Source organism: Dasypus novemcinctus, chromosome 8, assembly GCF_030445035.2.
Source record: "Dasypus novemcinctus isolate mDasNov1 chromosome 8, mDasNov1.1.hap2, whole genome shotgun sequence".
Lineage (NCBI taxonomy): Eukaryota > Metazoa > Chordata > Mammalia > Cingulata > Dasypodidae > Dasypus > Dasypus novemcinctus.
In genome coordinates this window covers 87,256,517-87,282,230 of record NC_080680.1, presented here as the reverse complement: position 1 = coordinate 87,282,230, position 25,714 = coordinate 87,256,517, and the positions used below count along the sequence as shown (strand labels likewise).

The window sequence follows — 25,714 nt, the reverse complement described above, 5'->3', positions numbered from 1 at the left end:
CCTGAATAATTTCAGTTGTCTTTTCTTCACGTTCACCTAGACTTTCTTCTGCCAGCTCCAATCTGCTGTTCTGTTTTTTTTTTTAAAAGATTTATTTTTTATTTATTTCTCTCCCCCCCTGCCATTGTCTGCTCTCTGTGTCATTCGCTGTGTGTTCTTCTGTGACCGCTTCTATCCTTATCAGCGGCACCGGGAATCTGTGTTTCTTTTTGTTGCGTCATCTTGTTGCGTCAGCTCTCCGTGTGTGCAGCACCATTCCTGGGCAGGCTGCACTTTCTTTCGCACTGGGCGGCTCTCCTTACGGGGCGCACTCCTTGCGTGTGGGGCTCCCCTACGCGGGGGACACCACTGCATGGCACGGCACTCCTTGCGCGCATCAGCACTGCGCGTGGGCCAGCTCCACACGGGTCAAGGAGGCCCGGGGTTTGAACCATGGCCCTCCCATGTGGTAGGCGGACGCCCTAACCACTGGGCCAAGTCCGCGTCCCCCAATCTGCTGTTGAAGCCCTCTAGAGAGTCTTTCATTTCAGTTATGGTTATCCTCAGCTCCATATTTTTATTTGGTATTTTAAAAAAATTTATATCTCTTCATTGAAGTTCTCATATTGTTCATTCCTTGTTTTTCTAATATCCTTTAGTTCTTTCTCCATGTTTTCTTTTGTATCCTTGAGCATATTAAGGATCATTTTTAAAAACCCTGCCGTGTATGTCAAAAGTGTAGTCTTCTTCATTAGTGACTTCTGGAATTTTGCCTTACTCCTTTGGATGAATCATTATTTCCTGTCTGTCTTGTAATCTTTTGTTGCACACTGAATATTTTAATATTGTAAAGTGTTATTTCTGGGATTTAGTCCCTAATTGTGTCTGTTCTTTAGTTCTGTATCCAGCTAAAGCCATGACTGAGATTTCCTTGAGTGCTAGGAGCTAACAAAAACAAACATAAAACGCTCTTCATGATCTTTGCAAATTGAGTCTGCAGTTAGCTGGTATACTTCTTCAAGGGTTTCTCCCTCCTATCAAGATCAGCCTGAGGGAATGGGATGTGGCTTAAGCAGTTGGGTGCTCACCTACCACAAAGGAGGTTCCAGGTTTGGTTCCTCCTGCCTCCTAAAGAAGAGAAGCAAGACAGCAAGCTGATGTGACTGGCTGGCGCGGCAAGCTGACACAAGATAATGCAACAATATGATGCAACAAAGAGACACAATGAGGAAACACAATGAGAGATACAACAAGCGGGAAGCAGAGGTGGCTCAAGTGACTGTACATCTTCCTCCCACATGGGAGGTCCTGGGCTCAGTTCCTGGTGCCTACTGAAAAAAAAAAGAAAAGACAAGCACACAAAGAGCAGACACAGAGAGCAGACAGCGAGGACAAACAGGGAGCTGGGGAGGAGGAATGAATAAATAAAATAAATCTTTGAGATCAGCCTGAGATGAATGGTAAGTGCAGGGTCCTCTCCATCTTTTTCTGAGCTTGCACCTTGTCCTGGGCTTGGGCTTGCTCATGGCTTCTGGGAATAGCTCCTTTTACAGGAATTTGGATGCCTGTCTACTCCCTATGGAATAGACTTTCCCCGCCCTCCCAGGTGCTTTATTTTTTTTACTGAAAGCAGGTAAACTTTTGCCCCAGGCTGCTTTTACTTGTTTCTTATACTGCTTCAGCTGTCTGCAAGCTGCTTCTTCCTGCAGGGCAAGTTCTGGGAAGGCAAGCCCAAGACAAGTTTCCGGATTCAGTCTTTCAAGTTGCCACTGGATAAACCGGCACCAATATGAAGCACCCCAGTACGTGCACAACGGTTACTCTGCTCCTTCCAGAACAAGTCAAGGGACCCACAACAGGTTGGCTCTACACTGTGCTGGGGAAAGGTGGGGGAGGGACAGGAGGGGGGCCACAAGCCTCTCCTACAGTTTTTTTTTTTTTGAAGATTTATTTATTTCTCTCCCCTCCGCCCCGCCCCCGTAGTTTGCTCTCTGTGTCCATTTGCTGTGTGTTCTGTGTCTGCGTGCATTGTCAGGTGGCACCGGGAAACTGTTGGTTTTATTGCGTCATCTTGCTGCGTCAGCTGTGTGTGTGCACGGTGCCACTCCTGGGTGGGCTGCGCTTTCTTCACATGGGGTGGCTCTCCTTGTGGAGCGCACTCCTTGCGCTATGTGGGGGACACCCTGCATGGCACGGCACTCCTTGTGCGTGGCAGCACTGCACATGGGCCAGCTCACCACACGGGTCAGGAGGCTCTGGGTACTGAACCCTGGACCCTCCGTATGGTAGGTGGATGCTCTATCAGTTGAGCCACAACCACTTCCCATCTCTTACCACTTTTAAAGCTTTTGTCCCTTGATTTGGTACTTGCCCAATTTCTGCAACCCTTTTTTAACTGTTTTTCTGGAGTTTTGAGAAAGATGGCTCTGTCAATTTTTGCTTATTGTTCAAAATTTTGTGAGGGAACAGCACCCTGGAGCTTCTTATGCTGCCACTGTGGTCAACTGGAATTGCTTCTGTCTCAATTCTTTTACTTTCAACATTTCTATACCTTATGAGTTAGATGTATCTCCTGAAGACAGCATACAGGTACATTTTTTTTTTTGTCCAGTCTGAGAATCTCTTTTAATTAAAACATGTAATCTGTTTATATTTAATATTGATTTTATAATACTTAAATATCAGGTACTGTTTAAGCACTTTACATACCTTGACTCACTTAATCCCCACACAAAATATAAACAGGGCATATTAACTCTCTTTTATTTATTTATTTATTTAAAAGATTTTATTTTTTATTTCTTTCTCTCCCCTTCTTCCCTCTCCCCTCCCCCTAGTTGTCTGCTCTCTGTGTCCCTTCGCTGTGTGTTCTTCTGTGACCGCTTCTATCCTTATTACCGGGAATCTGTGTTTCTTTTTGTTGTGTCATCTTGCTGTGTCAGCTCTCTGTGTGGGTGGTGCCATTTCTGGGCAGGCTGCACTTTCTTTTGTGCTGGGTGGCTCTCCTTATGGGGTGCACTCCTTGCGTGTGGGGCTCCCCTACGCGGGGACAACCCTGCGTGGCACAGCACTCCTTGCGCACATCAGCACTGTGCATGGGCCAGCTCCACACAGGTCAAGGAGGCCCGGGGTTTCAACCTTGGACTTCCCATGTGGTAGGCAGATGCCCTATCCATTGGCCCAAGACCGCTTCCCTTAACTCTCTTTTAAAGGTGAGGAAACTGAAGTACCAAAGTTAAGGAACTTGTTCAAAGTCCACAATGGTAGTGGTAGAGCTGGATTTGAATGCAGATGTCTGGAGTGATTAGAGTTTTAAATCTCTCATCCTACTTTGGGCTTTTGGGTTGTCCTGCCTATTCTGTATTTCTTTTTCTCTCCTTTCTTGCCTTTTTGTTTTACTTTAAAAACCTTTCTAGATCATGTTGCTTCTCTGTTCAAATGTTTATTTATTTTGTTTCTCCTGCATAAAAATGTACAATGCACAAGAATAGATTATTTCTTTTTGTGTGTTTGTTCACTGTTTTAGCCTTAATGCCTAGAATATTTCATTGCACACAGCAAGTACTCAACAGTCTTTTTTTATTTTATTTTAAGATTTCTTTCTTTCTTTCTTCCCCCTTCCTCTGTTGTCTGCTCTCTGTGTCTATTTGCTGTGTATTCTTGTGTGTCTGCTTGTATTCTCATTAAGCAGCTCTGGGAACCCATCCTGGGAACTTCTGGAGTGGGAGAGAGGCAATCTTTCTCTTGCACCACATCAGCTCCCTGGTCTGCTGCATCTCTTATTGTCTCTCCTCCTCTGTCTCTTTTCGTTGCGTCATCTTGCTGCATCAGCTCTCCACATGGGCCTGCTTGCCACAAAGGCTAGCTTGCCTTCACTAGGAGACCCTGAGCATCGAATCCTATATGGTATATGGGAGCCCAATTGCTTGAGCCACATCTACTTCCTTAAATAGTCTTTAAGTGAATGGCTGAACATGACTTGGCTTATTATCAGTAAGGGTTGCCATGAATTTTTTTCTTTTTCTTTTTCTTTTTTTCCATGGATGTTAAAAGGTTAACCAGGGAAGTGGATTTGGCCCAACGGATAGGGTGTCTACCTACCACATGGGAGGTCCAAGATTCAAACCCAGGGCCTCCTGACCTGTGTGATGAGCTGGCCCATGCACAGTGCTGATGCGTGCAGGGAGTGCCGTGCCATGCTGGGGTGTCCCCCGCGTCAGGGAGACCCACGTGCAGGAGTGCGCCCCATAAGGAGAGCCGCCCAGCGCAAGAAAAGTGCAGCCTGCCCAGGAATGGCGCCGCACACGGAAAGCTGACGCAGCAAGATGACGCAACAAAACAAGACACAGATTCCAGGTGCTGCTGACAAGAATACAAGCAGACACAGAAGAACACACAGCAAATGGACACAGAGAGCAGACAACTGGTGGGGGGAGGGAAGAGAAATAAATAAAAAATAAATCTTTAAAAGAAAAAAAAATACAATAGGGGTAACAAAGCAAGAAAAAATGTTAAAAAAAAAAAAAAAAGGGGGTTAACCAAGTTCCATGGCCACAACCCAATTGACAGAAAATCTTCTCTATGATACTGGACAATTAGAAAGAAAGGGTAGATCTGTTTTTAAGTATATCAATAACCTATAAAATGTCATTTTAGACACTTGATTCATAACTTTTACTCCTAATAAAAATATAACTTCTTACTTACTAAACAATATAAGGTATATAATGCATTAGCCCTTTTTATAATATATTTGGTCACACATGGGATAAAAAAGTACAACTTTTCATTTCATGAATTATATTTCTAATATAAAATCATAATAATATATATACCAATTTTTAAATATTTATTCTAACCATGTTTGCAAAATGACCTTTTATTTAGCTGCTGCTCTATCAGGCATACAGAATAAAGAATACTTTTTCTTTTGCATGTACTTAAATTGTACTGCATAACCAAATTTTAACCCAAGCTTCAACATAACAAAATTGTACACAGAATCACCACTGGGCCTAATTATAGAACATAAAACCTCAAGTTATCTAGTAAATTCAAATCTCAAATAAATGAATGAGTCATCTAATTCACTCAGTGAGAATATATAAGGTAAGAGGCAATTAACAAAGTGGCTTTTCAATCAGGATTTTTAGCAAATATCCCCTAAGTGATGTGAAAATATTAAAGGTTATAAATGTAGGGAGGGAACCCAAATGAGAAGAGGTATTGAATAATTTTTTTTCTCCCTCAACATATGCACCAAACTACCATTTCTAAAATGAAGCTTACAAAACAGCTCAGAAAACTGAGAACCTAGTACAGATTTTTCTCGAGCAAGCAAACGCCTATTTCCCTAATGGATGAGTGTATATATAAAAAAATATTCTGTGATTTGCTTTTTGACACCATCAGTACATTATATAAAAACAAAAGACTTCAGAATCTATATGAAGGCTGATTTTTATTTATACTCAAATAGAAAGACAAATAAATATTGGACCAAAAGCTAGGATGTGGGGCAAGAGAGAGGGTGGGAATCAATGCCACCTTTTTACTTCCTCATTTATACAAAAAACTCACCTATATACATTCATGATAAAAGAGATAAACCTAAGTATTTTTTCCCCCAAACTCAGAATAATGCCTATTTGTAAAAGAGAATCTCCCAGACTACAATAAAGCAACCCAGTAGACTATCTGTGACAAAACACACTGCCAAATAATCACTTTGAAATCTATTTTAATGTTTACCATCTTTCCATACTGAACTGGAATTTCTTAAGTCATATTGAACTACTCTACCTTTGATCCATCTCCTTTTGGATTTCTTTATTTAATTCATCGACTTTCTGTTGTAGCTTTTTCCTTCTCTGTTCAGGTGGAAGATTGCTGAAATCCTCTGGAGTTGCACCCTGCCGATACAAATATATAAATGAGAAGCTAGAAAACCCTAAGGAACGCCTTGAAATTAAAAAAAATTATAATAACTGAGTAGAGCCTGCAGGAAAGATTCCCCAGTCACCAGGTGGATGCAGAAATCTGCATAGGTTTTCATGAAATAAATTAAGCTCTTTTCCTCTATAACCAGCTGAGATGCAAAATCAATGCATGCAAAACTGCAAAAGTCCCAAAAACCATTTCATATTTCATTTATGCTAGCCAAAATGCCTCTGAAAGGGCAAAAAGCAATGCTATAGGAAGGAGAGAGGAAGAAATACTTCTGATTTCAATGAGAATCAACTAAAAACAAAATTTGACACAGATTCATCATTTTCAGTGTTAACCATCTGTAACTGTGGCAACACCAAACTTTTAAGGAAGTTTATATTTTCTTAATATAAACCAGTGATAAGCTTCCCATCAACTGTTTCATGTCTAAGGCACTGCTTTTTTTTTTACCTCCAAATCTGAGTATTTCTTTTCTCTTCACACAAGGCTGAGGCCAAAGGTTTCCATCCCCATAAAGTGAAAGATGGGACATCACATTCCTCAGAATATGGGTGAAAAGGACATTTTAAAAACATATATTCTCCTCCTCCAGGCATCCTTCTCTCTGCTGCCTCTAAGAGTATGTTCGTTCATTTTTGGACACATTACTAGCTCATTACATTTTGAGCAGTCTCAAAGAACTGAGAATGACCTTAAAATCTACTTCCCACAGTGGGTGAAATCAACCTCAGCTGTTTTTAATGTCTGAAGAAGTATACTGATATCTTGATTCTCTTTCAAAAGCAATTGCTGTCTTTCCCCTGTGCACGTGATTTTAGTAGAAAAGTGAATTTGCAGGCTTTTACATGTGCTTACTTGTTAGAAAGCTGTGGCTAAGATGTAGCATCAAGTGTTTTTACTTATGAGGTTATTTTCATAACGAAAGAGAAATTTATTCAGTAGCCAAGGATAAGCCAGGGAATTTACAAAAGAGATTTTATTCTGAAACCCCAATTCCTTTAAAGCAAGACTGGCTTGCAAGTGGGTGGAAAAGAAGGGACCCAGATAATGTAATTCCAAAATCAAGTGGAGTTTGCGAAGGAGCTTAGAGAGGGGCTTGTGACTGGTGTTCCTAGGCTGATTATGTTAAAATGCCAGGCTGTGCTGGGAAGCCTGAGACTCAGCAAATAGTTTACCACAAAGGCCTCACAAAGAACTTTCCATTTGTGTTCTCAAAGACTCTGCCCTAAGACACACTGACTGCTTCCTTTTCACTATTTGGCTGTATTGGGTGAAACTGGAATGGAAGCAACTTTTCCCTAATGCTAAACCAGGGAATTTTAATTAGGGTCTAAAACTAAGAGGAAGTAAACCTAATCATCTGTATACAAAAATAAATAAGATTTTTCTTTTCCATGTACTATAGTGTCATAATATTTGAAAGCTCAATTATTTGCTTTTCCTCATTCAATCACTGAGCTAGAAAGAAAACGCTTTTCTCTCCTGCTAAATTTACTTCAAGCTAATCAGTTTTCCAGAATTGAGTTGTTTTTTTTTTTTGGTAAAGTCAGAATGTAACAAAATGTAGTGTAAGATACACGGCAATGAAAAAGTCAGGAAACCTAGTGAGTGATAATGCTAATTCTGCTAATGTTTACTGAGGATTTACTATGTGCTGGGCCTGGATAAGGCTGTGGCACTCTGTTACTAACTAACTAGTTGACAACTTACCCTTTTTATGTTTTTCCTGATGGTGTTGGATTAGAAGTTGTCTCAGCCTTCATCTAACTCTAATTTGCTCTGAGTCTAATAGAACTTTCTGCAATGATGGATATGCTCTATACCTACACTGTCTAATATCACCCACTAGTCATGAGTGTGGCTATTGGGCACTTGACATGTGGCTACTGCGGCTGAGGAATTGAATTTTTAAATGTAATTAATTTTAATTAATTAAAATTTAAATAGCCACATGAGGCTAGTGCCTTCCAGATTTAGACTATGAACAGATGTGCACTGGTGTATAAACACTGCAAAAAAAATCCAGTAAGTAAAACACTGTGCTTGTGACTTTAAATAGTAGTTGTATACTCTATAACCAACAACAACAACCAAAAAACTGCAATACTGATGATTTACAAAAACTAAAACAATTAATAAATAAATGAGTTACTGTCAATTGATAGGGAGTTAATCTGATTTACCTATTAGGTCCTGACAGATATTCTACACTTCTATGTTGTTATTTAAAAACTTCTCTCAGTAACTATGCCTCAAACAAATTTCACATTGCCATTGGAGATTCAGGTCAACAGCTTCTTCTAGAGCCAAAGAAATTTAAGGCATCTGAAAGGACCTTAAAAGGTCATCTCAACCAATTAGCCTTTGAAGCTTGAATTTTTTTTAGACAATACTCTGACCAATGACTTATTTTGCCAAGAAGGAATTTTTATTTCTAGCTTTGAGGCAGAATAGATTTTTCAGAATCTCTGAAGCTACCTGGTTTACAGAAAGACTGACCATACAGGTGGAACTGGTATTGGAAGAGGGATTCATACACATATATGTATAATTTTAAATGGCTGTAGTTATGTAAAAGGACCTTCTTTTACAGATTAATGGAGTCAAACTCTTGCTCCTGGACAACTCACCTCCAAATAACACAAGTACCCTGAAAAAGCTGCTTCTTGTGATTTTATTACTTAGACAACCAAGTCACCTTTGTGCAACACTTTACTTCCTTATTGGCTTCAAAGTAATGGTATAAGGCAACAATTTAATACCAAGTTGGTAAAATGATTTTCATCTCAAACAGCAAGACTGACTGATAATATCACCTTTTGCTGTTAGGACCACAGCAAAAGAACAAATAAAGGGCAAGAAACTCGGGCATCTGAGAAAGACTCCTAGTGAATCAGTCCAAGTTCTAAATTAATACTGCTGATGAGTTCAGTTCATTTTAAATGTTTAGATCTCTTTCCTTCTTGTGGAGACCCTCATCAGGGACTCTTCTCAAGATTATTTCACAATCTAAGAAGGGTTTCATTTTAATATAATACTCTTTTTCTTTAGGGTTGGCAAACACCAAGTTGCCAAACATTGAGGCAGGTTGAAAAAAAATTATGTACTTACATTAACATATATGCATAAACACATATAAAAGTATATGCAAAAATAACCATAAAATACTATCCTAAGTTATCAAAGCAGTACATAAAATGCTGATCTCATTCTTGGTTAGTCACCGTTTATCATTGTCCATTATTTTAGGATATTATCAGCTGTGGAGTTTGAGAATTCTATGCAATGTACATATCTAAATATGGTTATGTTGGTTAAGAGTTTCTTTTAATATAAATTTAATCATTAGTTTGTTTACTAGAGCTATACAATTAAATAGAAACAACACAGAACACTAAGCAAATAACTCTAGAAAGGCTTAGGAGGCTCTTTTCATTGTCCATAAAGTCACTGTGCAGCCTCTTAAATTATCCACGCAAAAGGTACATATCTATGTAGCACCTGGAAAATTTCATGGTTTTCAATTTTCACAGCCTTAAACTTTCGCAGCCACTGCAGGCTGTATCATTCCTGCGTATCTCCCTCGGGTTCCAGCTTTTTTCTTCTATTTCTATGGCTATCAGGGAGGAGCAGTAGTCAACTATTAAATTTATTTTGATTCAAAATAAATCACACAATATCTAATATTAATATTAATGTTCATATTAATATAAACAATTTCTCAACATCTGTAATCCTCTTAAAGCCCCAATATTAAAGGAAACCAAATTATGAGTTAAGGATTAATTTTCTTAGCAATTTTAAAAGATTAAGATCATCTTTATTAGATTTTGGACCTTTGTTTTCAAAAGGTCTAATCAAGAAACACCAAGAAAAGCACATACAAGAGAAACACAAACTAACTGTTAATTTTGAAGAGATTTTGCACATGGCATAGCACCCACAAAACACGCACAAAAAACCTGATTAGACTCAGGACATGCATGGTATAATTGATTGTGCTTACCAGCTTGAGAGAAAGCTTCATGTAAAAATTGAAGGGGTAACAGGAAAAAAAAAAGAGGGAGAGAGAGAGAAACAATAGCACATCAGAAGAAAAGGAACTTTTGTGAGTTCCACTGCATTAACATAACACATAAATTGACCTGTTGATTCATGAAAATGACTTGTAGCAAATCTGTGCAAAAGTTCACAAGAGGGGCTGATCCCTACCAAAACCTTCCTTTAGCTGACACGTTGCCAGAGCAAAGATAAGAGTGTCTGTTCATAATTTTGTATTGGTCACATCAGCCTGGATACGAACTGAAGTGAGGCTGCAGTCGGTGACAGATAATATACAATGTGTATATAGACACAAATCTATAAAATATAAAAGACAAAAATAATCACACAAGCATATCACTCACCAAAGTCCCCAAGGAAAGTTCACAGACTGAAAAAGTCTGAACACCACTTATTTCCACTAGGTACAAGTAATATTTTCATCTTAAGGAAATCTAATAAATTTGAACATTGCAATTCTTGAAGACATTAAGGCAAAACTCTCAACTTAGTGACTGGGTAACCAAGGTCTAGAAACTGCTCTAAGAAACTCCCTCCATGAGCCAGAAAACTCTCAGCACCAGGCTGGAGGCAGAAGGATGACGCCGGGTTCCGCCTGCGGAACTCGGGGACACGGAACACCTCCTGCTCTGTGGAGCGGCTCTGCAGTGGCTTTCTATTGAACTCTGAGCCCGATCCACAGGGATTACATATCATTTGGGGAATTAACAGCAGTTAGGGCTCTTGAAAGTTACCTTTAGGAAATGGGTAGTCAATTGTCTCAACTACCAAGGGGTGTTCTTTGCCATGGACTTCCTGACAATTACACACCACTGCAGCTGCAATCTTGCTCAGCCTGGAGGCCGTAGTGACTACTGGACCCCAAGGTGGGCATAGATGGCACCTCAAAATTAGAAAAAGAACATTTCGTTCTTCATTAAGAAGTGAAAGCCGTCTATGGCTAAAAAGCAGTATTTTTAGAGTCCAGGGTTTATTTACTTGGCTGGTATCAACCTAGAAAGTTAAGGCAACTTATGGTGGGCTCCATTAAAAAATGTAATTCTGGGACAAAATACCAAAGAAAGTGCCCTTTGTTTTTAAATTGGGGAGGAGAGTTAAAAAATTTAATGAGAGACTTTTAAAAAAATCCAATTTTTAATTTAAGATCAAACAGAAGTTGGCACCTCTTTGTAAACAAGGCATTAAACTTTTAAAAGAAATTGTCCCTATGGGGGAAAGAAGAGACTTTTAAGGAAAAAAAGAGCAAGATAAAATTTGCCTAGAGTCACATTCATGACCGCCCTAATGTGGGCCCTCTGCGTGAACTATGTGAGCCTTCCTGTGAACTTTAGCATAGATCTATTCATCACGACTTGAGTTCTTTGTACATACAGACAACACTTATGGTGCACAGCAGAATGCTTTCCAAACATCTTCCTACAAAGCACACTACCTTATTCAAATGCTTTCTCATATTATGAATCACCTAACCCTTGTTAATTCAAAGAATCAACATGTGAATATGTACAGTCAGTTATTTCAGTTACTTGAAGTTTTGTATTCTTTCTTAAACATTCCAAAAACGAAATTCTCACATCGAAACTACAGCATTGGAAGATTACCACTTCATAATAAAAACAAGTAATTATAGGATTGAAAATACATTCCAAAAGAAATAGGAAATACTGATTTCCAGAGCAAATTCAATCTTATGAAGTGGATTGTGACTGATAATCTACAAGAAGAGCCATCATGGTGTATGGAATTCTTTGGAACGATGATAAACTGGTTTTCAGTCTTTAAGTAGAAAACCAGCCAATTAGATCATTTAAAATGAGAAACCTATTCACCTGCTAAAAGAATAATTTTAAAGGCTTCATTAAGTGCATTGCTAGACATCTGAAGAACTAAAAAGCTGTCAGTTTCAGGCGACAATTAAGGAGCCTTGGGAGCCACAAGCGTCAATAACACATGAGGGAACACAGAGCCAGCAGGTCCATGTGTTATTGGACAGTCACAGGCACTAACCTCAAGGACAGAGAAAGGGGACAAAGGAAATAAATACATAAGCACATGTATTTAAGGTCCACAGAAAATCATTTTTATTACTCCGTGGACTTGCTCGTGCTATTTTGTTTTTGTTTTTTGTTCTCCCAGCTTTATGCACGTAAATCCCTTATGGATCTATTTATTACAAACATGGATGTAGATAATTGTGCTACAAAACTGAGGTCTGTAAGAGTGTCTCTCTCTCCTGTGACCACACTCTGCAGCTGCATCTTATGGATGAAATTTTGCCGTAAAATTATACACAGACCCAGTGACCTCTTCTCACACGGCAGTCATAATCCCTTTGTAGATTCTACCAGAACCAGAATGAAAAGGTGGGAGGGGGAACAAGCTCAGTTCACTGACATGATTAGGAAGGTTGGTTCCTTTGTTGATGCAAGTTTTCCAGATGAAATAACCTACGGCTGAATTTATACCATTGCATTTTTTCCTACGTCCAGTCCTCTCAGCTGAGCATTTCATTTTGTATGTGGAAGCATAAGGAGGGGCATCGGGATCCCTGGCCCGGGGCTGTCAGTGGGGTTAGTGGCTGTGCCGTGACTGTAGGGCCTGGCCGTCACAGTGAACTTACAACATAGTCCCTAGCCTCAAAGGCATACGTGGGTTTCCCTATCGTCCTCTTCATGAGTTCTTTGTGAAAACAGAAAGACTGAGTCTGCCAATAATCAGCAAGAGAACAAGATAAAATGAATAAAATTAAAATAATCATGAGATTGTAACATCTGACAAACAACTGGTAAGGATTTTCGAATCTTACAATCAACTTTGATGGCATTTTTCCATACAATTAACTCTAAAATATGGAACATTTTACCTCCATATTTTAGATTCAGAAATCCCTTGCTTAGACCAGAAAAAAAAATCTTAATGTAAGACTTTAAAAGGATAACTTGTAGATTGCAAATTGAGAATGTACTCTCGACTTTCATTTTTATTTGATGACACAAAGATGAATAATAATTTAATGCTCAAGTGGCATACCAATCTTTAAAGATGTTCGATGAAATAAAATTTTCTTACAAATATCAATGGCTTCCAATAAAAAACATTTTATCCTCTTTAATTATTTAGAAACAAAAATCAGTTATGCTCTGAAATGTTTGCATAGGATATGAACAATCTGATGACAGAAACAGATTATTGAAATTTGGATCTGAAAGCTGCAAAACATGATAAATTAAAAGACATTAAAATCACAGGTTTGTTCTTCACCTAGGACACTTTTTCTTAACTAAATTATCTTTAGCACAAGAGTCTTAAGTTAAAAAGTAGAATAAGCTAAATAGTAGCAAGGACTGTAACATTTTAATCGTGGATCCTGTAAGCCAAGTACCTTCCATGTTGAGACTGCTTTAAAATCAAATTTATTTCCCCAAACTTTATATCTCTTTTTTGAATTTCCTAATCTTACCTCTATCGTGTATTCCCTTCTCTCTCTCTCTTTCTTTTTCGTACTGCCACTTCCTCCTGAAAGAAGTCAGGCACCTTAAATCTGACCCTAACAGACTGCCCAAAAATGATGGAAGCAAAACATTTTTCTATTTACTTAGTTGAAGTATTTTTTCAGTTGTGTATGCATGTGTGTTTACCCGCAGAAAAACACACTCACCACTTGGGAATTTTTTTTTTAACAGAATTTTGCCAAGCGTGGATTTGAGGAATAAGAACTGAAATTTGTTTTCCTGATTACGGTAAAAAAGAATCTTCCTTTAAATCAACAAAATAACTAGTTTCCCATTTCACTGTTTTTTGGTAAGTATTACATATTTTTTTCTAGTCACCTTTTTCATACACATTGATTACTGACATTCTTGTTCTTTTCTTAAACAGAGAGAAGACATCATGACAGATTCAGGAAACATTTGCAACCAACAGACTCTGCAATACTGACAGGAAGAATGGCATAGGTGTATAAACAAACGGTAAACAAGCATGAATATTCAATATACTTCAAAATGAGATTCCAAAAGACAAATATAGAGATATTTATGATAAACATAATAAACGTGTGCTTGGCAAAAGGTTCTGGAAGTGACAGAGACGGGCTAACTGATTTATAGTTAACGTAAAGCTTTATGAACTAGCAGTGAGTCCCAACAATAGAATTCAACAAGATCCATCGCCCACGTTTGAAGCCATACTCTGCCTTCTCACAATGGCTTTTGTGCAATATTTAGGAAATTAAATTTCTAATTCTTAACCTGATATGCTGGGTAACCTAAAACAACCTAACTGTATTCGATGCACAAAACTTCGACGTTTTCTCACTAAAGGGACTCCATATATAAAGAAATGTTTTTGCCTTTTATTTTAAAAGGGAACAACCTAGTTACCAATCATCTATTTATAATCTTTTTTACATAAAGCACTTTTTCATAGGCTCAGTTAAAAAAAAAAAAAAGATGACCAAGTCAACAGTGACTATCATCATTTTTGTCCGGGTAACCAGCTGTTGTTGATTCCAAATCTATTGGTCACCTCTCATCTAGTTAATTAGTTATGGGCTAGAACCTCTTCCCATGCCAACATGTCAGCTGACACTCAAGGAGAGAAAACAAAATTTGGAATTTTTAGTTTAAACTATTGTTTGGCTTGAATTTACCTGTACCTAATCTTGATTAGCCTAAAGGCTAGTATACAACTCTGGGTTTAGTGATAATTTATTAAATTAGTAAGTATATGGAATTTCTGTATATGGAGTATATGGAGATCCCAGTATATGGAGATCCCAGGAGAAGAGATTGGTAAAAATTGTGTTTGTAAAAGAAAGCATCCCACTACAACTGTCCTGCAACTCCCACAGGACAGGATAAAACAGCTTGCTAAATGTTTGTATATTCTTGATTGCCACACTTCATTATTCATTATAAAAAATATTTTGGGAAAGCTTATACTAGACTGTCCATAGATTTACTCAGGAGGTTACAATTGCTGTATTCCGGTTGTTTTTCTTTTCTTTTTTTTTTTAGATTTATTTTATTTATTCCCCCTCCTCCCCCCATTGTCTGCTTTCTGTGTCCATTCACTGTGTGTTCCTCTGTATCTGCTTGCATTCTCAGCAGCACTGGGAATCTGTGTCTCTTTTTCTTGCATCATCTTGCTGCATCTCCATGTGTGCAGCGCCAGCCACTCCTGGGCGGGCTGCACTTTTCTTGCACGTGGGGCACTCCTATGCGGGGGACACTCCTGTGTGGCATGACACTCCTTGCATGCGGCAGCACTGTGTATGGGCCAGCTCACCACACTGGCCAGAAGGCCCTGGGTTTGAACCCTGGACCTCATATATGGTAGGCAGACACTCTTATCAGTTGAGGCACGATCACTTCCCCAATTGTTTTTCAATAAACCTAACTGGTATCTACACTGGGTCAGTTCTATGAAATGCTATGACATCAGCACATACAATCTTTTTTTTTTTTTAAGGCAGTACCAGGGATTGAACCCAGGACCTCATACATATGAAGCCAGTGCTCAACCACTGAGCTACACCTGCTCCCCAGCACATACAATCTTTTTTTTAAAAAAGACTTATTTTTAATTTCTACCCCTACCCCTCATTGTTTGCTCCTGCTGCCTGCTCTCTGTGTCTGCTCATCTTTTGTTTTCAGGAAGCACCAGGAACAAAACCCAGGACCTCCCACGTGGGAGGGAGGCACCCAATCGCTTGAGCCACCTCTGCTCCCTACAATCTTAATTAGAATGACAAATGAGTTTTAATAACAACCATTTTATGGGTCAACCATAGTATAAAAGATTTTCCCTGAATGCAAGTGTTATAGCATCTCAGACTTTGTAAGCAGATTCCTTGGATTGAAATTCTGGTTTGACATCTTCCTGGCTTGATCTTATGTAAATCCTTAATCTTTTTACACCTTGATTTCCTGATCAGTAAAATAAGGAAACTTTAGAACCTAGGCTTCATGGGGTGGGTTGAAGAAAAGTAAAAGCACATATCATAATAAGCAATTCAATAAATGTTGACTGCTAATATTATTATTCATCCTTTAAAGATAAATACTGATTCGGCCTTATCCAATCACCAGATAGTTCAACAATATCTTTTAATTTAACCAAAATAGTTAATGAAACCACTGTGACTTAGAAGATTTTCCCTTAGAACCCTGAGGTATGGCTCAGAGAGAAGTAACTTCACTGCATTAAAATCTCTCTAATAATTATTATACAAATAATTTCTGATTATACAGTGATTTCCAATTCCTCATCTTATATGTCACTAGTTTTAGAAACTGAATCTAAATTTCCTTTTTTGGTAAAATGAAGGTAAAATATTAATGACTTAGATGTTTTAAAAGGGGAAGTGGGAAAAAGTCCCTCTAAAATGTAACAGAAAAAAAAGAAGCCTGGGCGGGCTTGCTCTTACTTTTTCTTTCCATTCAACCTCCTTCCTTCTTTCTTTCCTCCTCTTTTTAGTTATAATGAATCATAAGTTCTTATTTTTTTAAGTTATGGAAAAACACAATGGATTCATTCACAAACAAAATAAGTTATGCAGAACAAAACATGCAACAAAAGCACGCAAGAGAGACGGGATTCCAGAGCAGAACTTACCCCACGCTTTAGACTCCGGAAGCAGTGGATTTTGGGTTTGGAGGTCATGAACTCGTTGAAGCGATGGGAGAGGGGTTCCTTTGGCTGCTTGGGAGACTGGGGGCCGTTGGGAACAGCAGAGGGTGAGGCAGAGGCAGGGGGAGGAGGAGGAGGCTGATGGGGGGATGTTAAAAGGGACATAAGCTACATGTAAGAGATGGAGCAGTAGCAGAATAAAAATCAGAAACAAGAAGAAACAAAACAAAAATAAACATCAAATAATATTTGAAATCCAAAACAAGTAAAACACAAACAATTAAATATTTAGGCCATGGTCCAAAAGGAAAACACGTAGAATGTGTTAAAATGAAGAATATGATGAAAGTGGGAGTTTTAGTAAGTAATGCAACAGAAGATAGCGAGATATATTTGACAAGAAGCTCATGCAGACTTTCACATGCAAACTACAGTTTAATTAGTTATTTGAAGTCAGTTTAAGGCAGAAGGGTAAATATATCTAAGCTACCTAAACTAACAGCTTGATGGGAAAAAACGAAAGACCTTCAATGCTAAGGTGGTGAAAAGAGCAATACAGTTGCTGTTTTTTTTAAATTAAATATTAAGTTACTTAAGGTTAAAGCAGTAATGTTGCCTTCATTGTATTTTATGCCCCCAGGTTAAGGCTGCCATGCACCTATGTATCACACTATTAAAAAAAGAAAGAAAGAAAAATGTTTATGGATATACATATTAACATGAATTCAAAACCAGTTAGATGTGCTGATAAACTGTTAAAGGAACTTTTGCAATATCCCCTTTCCTGGCTGAAGTAACCAGGAGTCTAGGAGACTTAGGAGTGGCAGGAGTGATGGGAAACAGCCGCAGGTCATTAATCTGTTAGTGTGCATGACACCACACGAGTGATAATGCATCTGAAATAAGACAAATGGCCATGGCAAAGAAACCACCACCACCAAGAAACACCGTTTTAAAGTAAAATAGCACACTACCTTTGCATTCTGAAACTAAAGGTTTAAAATCTTAGTTTTTTTAAGAGTAAAGAATAGGGTAAAAATCTCCAAACTTTATAAAACTCATTTCACACCGGGCCCAAACATCAGTACCTTATTTTTTTTGATGAATGGCCATAATTTTCCTTTGGATTTGCCACCAAATTTGACCTCTGATTTGCCTTCTCCTCTGGAATTCGAAAGGCTGTTTTCTGACAGGGTGCGCTTCATTGGCTGCGTGTAATCCTCAAAGTCAATATCTCCGGGAGGCTCAAACCCTGATTTATAAGCTTCTATTACCAGCTGTGAGTCCTGAAATTAGAATACCCCCCATACACAAATACATTCAAATAGGTACTTTTCATACAATGAAGTAGAACATGATTCCATACAGATGGTATTCTAAGGAAGTTAGGTCAACTGATAATAGATTTTTCCCAACAGTATTTTTATTACAGATAATCCAAGTATAATTTGTAAAAACTATCTAATTGAGATTTTTATACTTTTGATAACTTTTTCTCTGGAGGAATAAATACAAGAATTCCTCTGCTCAACTCTTGAGAGACACTGGCAACACACCTCTTAAGTTGATTTCTGTTTTCTTCTCATCTTTTTGTTTTTTTCCTTTCTACCAGAGTAGAAGCCTTGTTGAATTGGCCTCTTTTCAGGACTTTTAATTTCCCCTGGATAATTATTAGGAGGGAAGGAAAGTTTGTTCTGAATGGTTACAACTTATTTAATTTTCAAAGGTCATACAATTATACATGGCAAACTGTAAAATAACACAGAATCCTTTTTAAAGCTAAACTGGCATTGGAATATTTTTTTTTTTAACTACTCTGCTAAAAGCAGAAAGATCAATGTATCATTATTATGTAATTCCCTTGGAAAATATAGTATTACAATATCTGGTTTCCATCAAAGTTCTTAATGCAACTTAGTATACACAAAGTCAAAGCAAGGAATAGATGATCTAATTTCTTGGATCATTGTGGTTCAAAGATACTAATTTATTGCTTAGCTTTTCTTTAAACACATATTTGTTCATGGTCTATTTCCCCCACTAGAATGTAAACTCTCTTCTGTTTTCCCTCTACTGTATCCCTAGTGCCTACATGGTATCAGGTGAAAATGGTGTACAATAAATGTTTGCTGAATAAATTAATGAACTGAATGCCTACTACACGGTGTGCACTCTGCTAGGAACTCTGGGTTTAATAACTTCTCAGCGAGCTCAGAATCAGGTGGTACGGACAAATGCACACAGAAATTATAACCACAATGATAGATAGCTGATAGATGATAGGGAGGGAGGGAGGTAGATAGATAGAGATATAGACAAAGCATTACAAAAACACATGTGATTTGTAATAACCTAACTCAATGATCATCTTATGTTAATAATAATAATAATAGAAATTACCAGGGAAGACATTTTAGAAAAATTTCTTGTTCTGAGGCCACATTTTAATTAGCTATAGCTATTTTAACTAACTTAATTTGCAGGTGTTCCAGAGACTGCCAGTTGTCTTCTAGTAGCTAAACACCCTTCCTTCTTAGGAACAAGAACCCTGATTTTAAATTGGACACACTGGCACCCAGCTGAAAAGCTTTAGCCACATAACTATTTTTGATTCTGAGATGTAAGTAGAAGTTCAGTATACAATTTAAGAAAGTATCTCTAAAGGAATGGCAGGGAGGCCCTTCTCCATATATTGCTTTTGAGAATTTGGATGTGATGGCTGGAGCTCTAGGAGCCATAGGAGTATGTATCCATGAGGATTTTATGGACCGTGCATCCATGCCAATAGTGGACCCTCTTTCTCTAAACATCTTTTACACAAGAGAAAAAAATAAACCATCTTGTTTAAGACACTGTTGTTCCTGTTATATGAAGCTAAACCTCTACTAATAGATTCATTTCCACAATCATGTGTGCCATCAACTACCTCCATCAATTATAAGAAAAACATGGTCATTTGAAATAAAGGGAAACTAACCTTACATAAATAAATCAGTTTGGAATTTTAGGTAATCATGTGATTTTAAAACTGTACCAAGTAGGAAAGGGAATGTTCAAATTTGTAGGAATTAGCAGGGCTAGGAGTTTTCTATCCTTTTATACCATTTAAATAATTACAAATCACCTCCTTCAAGGATTAGCTCAAATATAACTTCTTAGTATAATTTCTACCTTCCCCTCCTCCCTCTTTCCTTCTTTACTTTTTCCAAAATACTCATCATATTTAATACTCTGATAATATTTTCATTTATTTTGTTTATTGTTTTTCTCCTCCTCTAGAACAGTACCTGGCCCTTGTAAGTGAGTGGATTTAAACACGTGGCAGACCCTGCTTGTTTTGGAAGTATAAAGAACATGGTGGTAAGCTGCTGAAGAAAGAACACAGGCTTTGGAACCAGACAGACATATGAACTGTGTGACCCTAGATAAGGTCGTAATTCTCTAAGCTCAGGGCTCTCCCTCAGTGGTTTCTGGTGAAGACCGAAGTCCTGGAATGAAGAAGGTGTTCGGTAAATGTTCAGTGAATAATTTTATAAAAGTACCATCAACGTTTCTCAAAATAAGATAAAAAAAAAGATAGAAGCACAATTAGGCCTTAACAGGCAGAGAGAAAGAGGCACAATGAAATGAAAACGTCCATAAAAATTCCTGTGATCAAAGCAGCAAGACAATAATTAACATACCAAAAATAGAATCTGCAAAAGAAGATAAACTGAAAAACATATCTAAAACATAGAAGGAATGCTTGGAAAGATGAATGGACTATGCAAGGAAAGATGACTTGTGTGGATAAAGAAAGATCTGACCATTGGATTCTCAAGAGAGAGAAAAATGAAACATTCATTCATTCAAGTAGGAGTTCCAGGGTTCAGTTCTTCCACCAAAGCAACTATTAAACAGGGAAGAACTGTTTGAACAATTATTCTGAAACTCTGGAGGCCAGAAGAACATGGTATGGAGTCCAGGGAGGAGCAGGAAGAAGAGACTGATGAGCTACAGTAAAGAACAGTGAGTTGCTATCTTCGCACCAGGCAGCTGGTACCCATCCTCCATTATTGCCGCGGGGAGCCTGGGGTCCAGTCCCTGGCTGGCTTGCTGATGACAGAAAGAGACATAGGAATCCTCTTCCCCCAAAACAGGGGTGAGCTTGATTAGTGAATTTGGATCCCTGGGTTCCAGCTCTGAGCTCTTGTTTCAACCTGCCCTGGGACAAAGGTGGTGGCAGCTGTTGTTTCCACCCCATCCCAGACAGGGTCAGAGAGGTGAAGATTTAAAGACACAGTGCTTCCTTGGGGCTGCAGGGGACAGTTAGTGGGGGGGGGGGGCTGCCCTTGTTGGGTCGGCCAGAAAAGCTCAGCTTGGGAAACTGTGAAGAAGGGTGCCCTTTCTCGTCCTCTCCACAGGGCATTTTGGAGCTGGTCTGCACCCCCTTCCTGAGTCCATGGCCCTGTTTTGGCTGGGAAATATTGGCTTGGGAAACTCCTCTCCATGGTGATCCTTCTCCCAGAATTTGCCCTCCAGGGAAATATAACATAAGGAGTGATAACATAAGAGATAACATGAGGAGTGTAAAAATATAGAGAGGCAAAACAAAAGCAAACAGAACAGATTAAGATTCTCAGTGAAGGAACAGAGGGAAGAAAGCGTTCTCCTGGAGGTAAAACAATTGACAAAAGGGGCAATCTTAAAAATTATACTGCATATCCAGGACAAGAATCAGAAGAAGTGCTGAGAAGAATCTGATCAGTTAAATAGGGGCTATTCTAAAGTGTAGAATAAGGTAGACCAAGCATCAAAGAAGAGCCTTACCACAAAGCCAATCAAGAATAAAGCAGTGGACAAAAGGGAGAAACTGATCTTCACAGTAAACTCATCAAGATAAACAGATACCTAAACATCAGCAAAAAATTATAAACCATACTGAAAAACAAGAAGATATGGTAAAGAAAGGGAGTGAATTAGACAGCCAAAGGGGTGCTGAAGCAAAATACCAGACATGGGTTGGTTTTTATAAAGGGTATTTATGTGGGTTAGCAGCTTACAGTTATCGGGCCATAAAGCAAAAGTTACTTCCCTCACCAAAGTCTATTTCCACATGTTGGAGCAAGATGGCTGCTGATGGCTGTGAGGGTTCAGGCTTCCTGGGTTCCCTTTGGGCTCAAAACCTCTGTTTCCTCCACAAGGTCAGCCGTAGACTATCAGGTGAATGGCTCTGTCTCTTTCCCCCGGGCTCCAGCTTAAGACTTCAGCATCAGACTCCAACATCAAAACTTCAACATGAGAAACCCTCGCATCAAAAGCTCCAACTCTGTCCTTTGCCATGCCTTTTATCTGTGAGTCACTACCCACCAAGGGGTGAAGATGCAACACCCTAATGACGTGGCCCAATTTAAAGCCCTAGTCAAAACTCAATCATGCCCAGTAATAGACCAGATTACAAACATAATCCAGTATCTAGTTTTGGAATTCATAACTATATCAAACTGCTACAGGGAGCAAATTAAAACTTTAGAGGAGACTCATAATTTGGAAAAATTTATCAAAGAAGTTAAAAAAATCTCCTAACTCAATGTAAGAAAATGAAAGAAAATATGGCTAAAGACATAAAGGAAATTAAGAAGACAACATGTGAGCATGAAGAAGAATTTGACAGTATAAATAGAAAAATAAGAGAAATTATTGGAATGAAATGCACAATAGAAGAGATTAAAAATACACGAGAGGCATACAACAGCAGATTTGAACAGAAAGAAAGAAAAAGCGAACTAGAAGACAGGACAATTGAAATCCTACAGACAGAATAACAGATAGAGGAAAGAACAGAAAAAAAAAATTAAGCAGTGTCTCAGGGATTTGAGTGATAGCACAAAGCACTCAAATACGTGTGATGGGTGTCCTGGAAGGAGAAGAGACGGGAAAAGAGGCAGAAAGAATATTTAAGGAAATAATGACTGAAAATTTCCGAACTGTTATGAAGGACATAAATACACATGCCCAAGCGGTACAAAGTACTCCAAACAGAATAAATGCTAACAAACTCTCAAGTGATGTTCTTACTGTGTGAAAAGTACCTGTGGTAACCACCAAGAGCAATACTAACTGTGAGATAACTAGATAAGGACTCTTTGGAAGGGGAAGGAGGGAGAAAGTTGTTTAACAATTTACTCATTTGAAATAATGAAGGGGAGCAGATGTGGCTCAGGTCATTGGGCATTTGCCTGCCATGAGGAAGGTCCTGGGTTCAGTTCCCAGTGCCTCCTGGAGAAGGTGCTCGAACACTGAGCAGACAGACGAGAGAACCATGAGGAAGGCAGGTAGATTTTAAAAATAAAGTAAAATGTACTTTAAAAAAAGAAATAATGGGACCACAAACAGTTGTAAATCGGCCCAGACTACAATACTTACATTTTTCTGATCAATTGAATCAGCTGCCTTTACTATTCCATCCAAGCATTTCCCAATAATCGGTATCACCTGCCGATCAACCTCTGCATATGTCTTCATTGATTCTCCAATTCTTAGTATCCTCCTTTCCTCCATCTCTTGTATTTTCTGCAACATTAGATTTGTATAGGATTAATCTGGTCCACTACTATTTAAGGAATTTATTTTTCAACAGCATTATTACCTCTAACAAATTCTCTAAGTAACAACTAGACCAATAAAAATTGGTTGGAGTAATAGCAACAGTTCCTCCGTAAAAGCCAGTTGTATACATACTTAAGAACACTTATATATTTTTTCTCACACCAGTTTTGACAATCTAAAATAGTAAAAAGAAAAACAATTAAAAGCAAAGAACTGTCTGACATTTTTCAAATCCCATAACTCTATGAATGATGTTTTAACTTTTAAAGTTAAGGTGGCATTTTTGCACCAGGATGGTCCTGGTAGAAGAGAGAGTGTTAATCTAAGAATGACAGTCCCAAGACTGGAACAAAATGGTCGCAGGTGTGAACCAAAAAATCATGAACAGATTTGGAAGTCTACAAAGGGTATTGATTAATCTTGAGATGAACATGTATTTAAACCCTTACTGCTGGTCTATTCTTGGTCTAAGTACTTTGCAAAATGATACGAGTTAGTAGAAATTTGGAATTACATAACACTTAGAAGAGAAGCCCAGTAATCAGAATTCAGAAGCAGCGTATTTCTAAGGCAAAGCAAACCATGAAATCTGAGAGATGTGAATCACTTACCTGAAAGATGTTGGGTATGTGAGTACGGTAATATTCATGCTGCTCACGGTTGAATTTCTGAAGTATTGATGAATAATCTGCTTTACTGTCCTCCGCCATTTGATGACGTATTTGAGCTTGTTGTCGTGCCTTAGGACAAAATATGAGAATACCCTCATGTTTATATAGAATAAATAAAAATATAGAATTGCAAACTGGGGAGCCTGGGGGCCAAATTCACTGTGAATGTGTTATATTTAATAGATGCTATTTTTAAAAAAATGTTTTAATTTGAATTTACTTTAGGTAAGGAGTGTACATTCTAGTTTGTCACAAACCCCACCATTTTCTATTGCCTTAACTTGGCATGCACTTTCTAGTTTGACATAAGTGCCACCATTCTCTATTATTTGCATTTGGCTCAGTTCACATATTTATGTTACCTGGATGGCCCTTGTAGAAACGTTTTTTGAAGGGGCAGATCCATCAATTTTTTATTTAATTCTCAGTGGGGGTTATGAACTAAAAATGCATTATGAACCACTCATCAAACTCCACTATATTTATTTATAGAATATACTTTAATGAAGCAGTAACTATGGTGTCTCTATTTTTTACCTTCCATTTTGTATTTTATTGTATTGCTTTTCTCTGTAAAACAATCAATAATAAAATTCATGAATCTATTTCTTCTAATTCATATTTTAGTTAATCACATATCTAAAAGAGAGAGGCAAGGTTGACAAGTTGTGGAATCTATTTTAAAGCACAGAATATGAATTCTAAAATCTTCCACAACGACAAAGGATTATTATGGTGATAATATCACCCTGAACTGATAAGCACTTTTGGGGTACTTTGATAAATATAATTTCATGTATCTCTCACACAATCTGAGATTCACCCAGGGTAAAAACTAGCGCCTATCAGATGAGGATATGGCTTGGCCTTAGGAAACTTACTACACTGAGCCAAAAACACAACAGGAAAAGGGCCTTGTTCCAACATAACCGAGGCAATGGTGTTTTTTTTTTTTTTTGGTTTGTTTTGTTTGTTTTACTGAACCAATGCAACAGAAAATTAAGACCTAATGAAAGAGAAAGAAAGAGAGAGAGAGAGGGAGGGAGGGAGGAGGGAGGAATCAAACATTGAAACATCCAAATGTAAACACAAAGAAGAAATACTGTAGTAGTTTTTCCCACTTTCTGTCTGATAATTGGTAACACCTAGTGACGGTTTTTAGCATCTCAACATTTTGTATTGGTTTCTTGCCTATGTGACTTGAAGGCTTGACCTGATTCTCACTTCCTTGACACATTTTACTCATACGCCAAAGGTAGTTAAATTTACAGTTGCTTCCTTTAATTTCTTCCCTATTCATACATAAACACTTCCCAAATGAAGGTAACAATATCAGTATTTCCAAACGAATCCTTTTTACCAAGGCTTTTCAGTCTCTTAAGGCCTTTGGTTATCTTAATACCATTTTATCCACTTTCATCTTTGCTAGGTTTCTTTTAGCTGCCACATTCTTCCTCTCTGTTGGTAGCCTGTTAACTCCTTTCCTGCCCACGTGCTGAGCTTCCTCTTCTTACTGTCTCCACTTGTAGCTAGATTAATTTAGTACCTAAAATGTTAAGTCCCCCAACCCCCTGCTACCCTCAGAAATTCATCCCCTTCCAGCAGACAGTAGCCTTCCTCTGTGTGAAAAATAGCTTTCCCACCTACATGCATTCCATCTGTTCCCCTAATGCAGCCAAAGAAAGCCTTTTAACTCTTCAGTTACCAACAGCTTCATTATTATTGCTTTGATATAAATATATGAAACAAGGAAATTTCCGTGGAAGATCTCAAATTTCTAAAATATTCTCTATTTCATTCACAAATCTTCTTCAGAAAAAGCCTTACTCAAA

The 25,714-nt window shown here is 38.1% G+C and overlaps 1 protein-coding gene and 1 long non-coding RNA gene across 27 annotated transcripts in view; one reads left to right on the top strand and one right to left on the bottom strand.

The window, feature by feature from the left end:
* FNBP1 (formin binding protein 1) overlaps positions 1–25,714 on the bottom strand; it is a 152,407-nt gene that overhangs the window by 18,843 nt on the left and 107,850 nt on the right. For 4 of the 26 annotated variants that reach the window (XM_058302221.2, XM_058302222.2, XM_058302244.2 and 1 more), the window contains exons 7-13: positions 23,823–23,951; positions 23,029–23,175; positions 17,712–17,909; positions 16,609–16,791; positions 12,611–12,694; positions 9,935–9,949; positions 5,782–5,891 (exon numbers count right to left, since the gene is read on the bottom strand). In XM_058302221.2, the coding sequence (XP_058158204.1) occupies positions 5,782–5,891; positions 9,935–9,949; positions 12,611–12,694; positions 16,609–16,791; positions 17,712–17,909; positions 23,029–23,175; positions 23,823–23,951 (866 nt within the window). The remainder of the gene's footprint in view (positions 1–5,781; positions 5,892–9,934; positions 9,950–12,610; positions 12,695–16,608; positions 16,792–17,711; positions 17,910–23,028; positions 23,176–23,822; positions 23,952–25,714) is intronic. The other 22 variants (XM_058302229.2, XM_058302230.2, XM_058302227.2 and 19 more) reach the window with 10 other exon arrangements.
* Positions 13,674–22,383, top strand: LOC111765282 (uncharacterized). Its single transcript, XR_009186865.2, has 3 exons — positions 13,674–13,791; positions 13,870–13,961; positions 19,903–22,383. It is a non-coding gene; the product is annotated as an uncharacterized lncRNA (long non-coding RNA).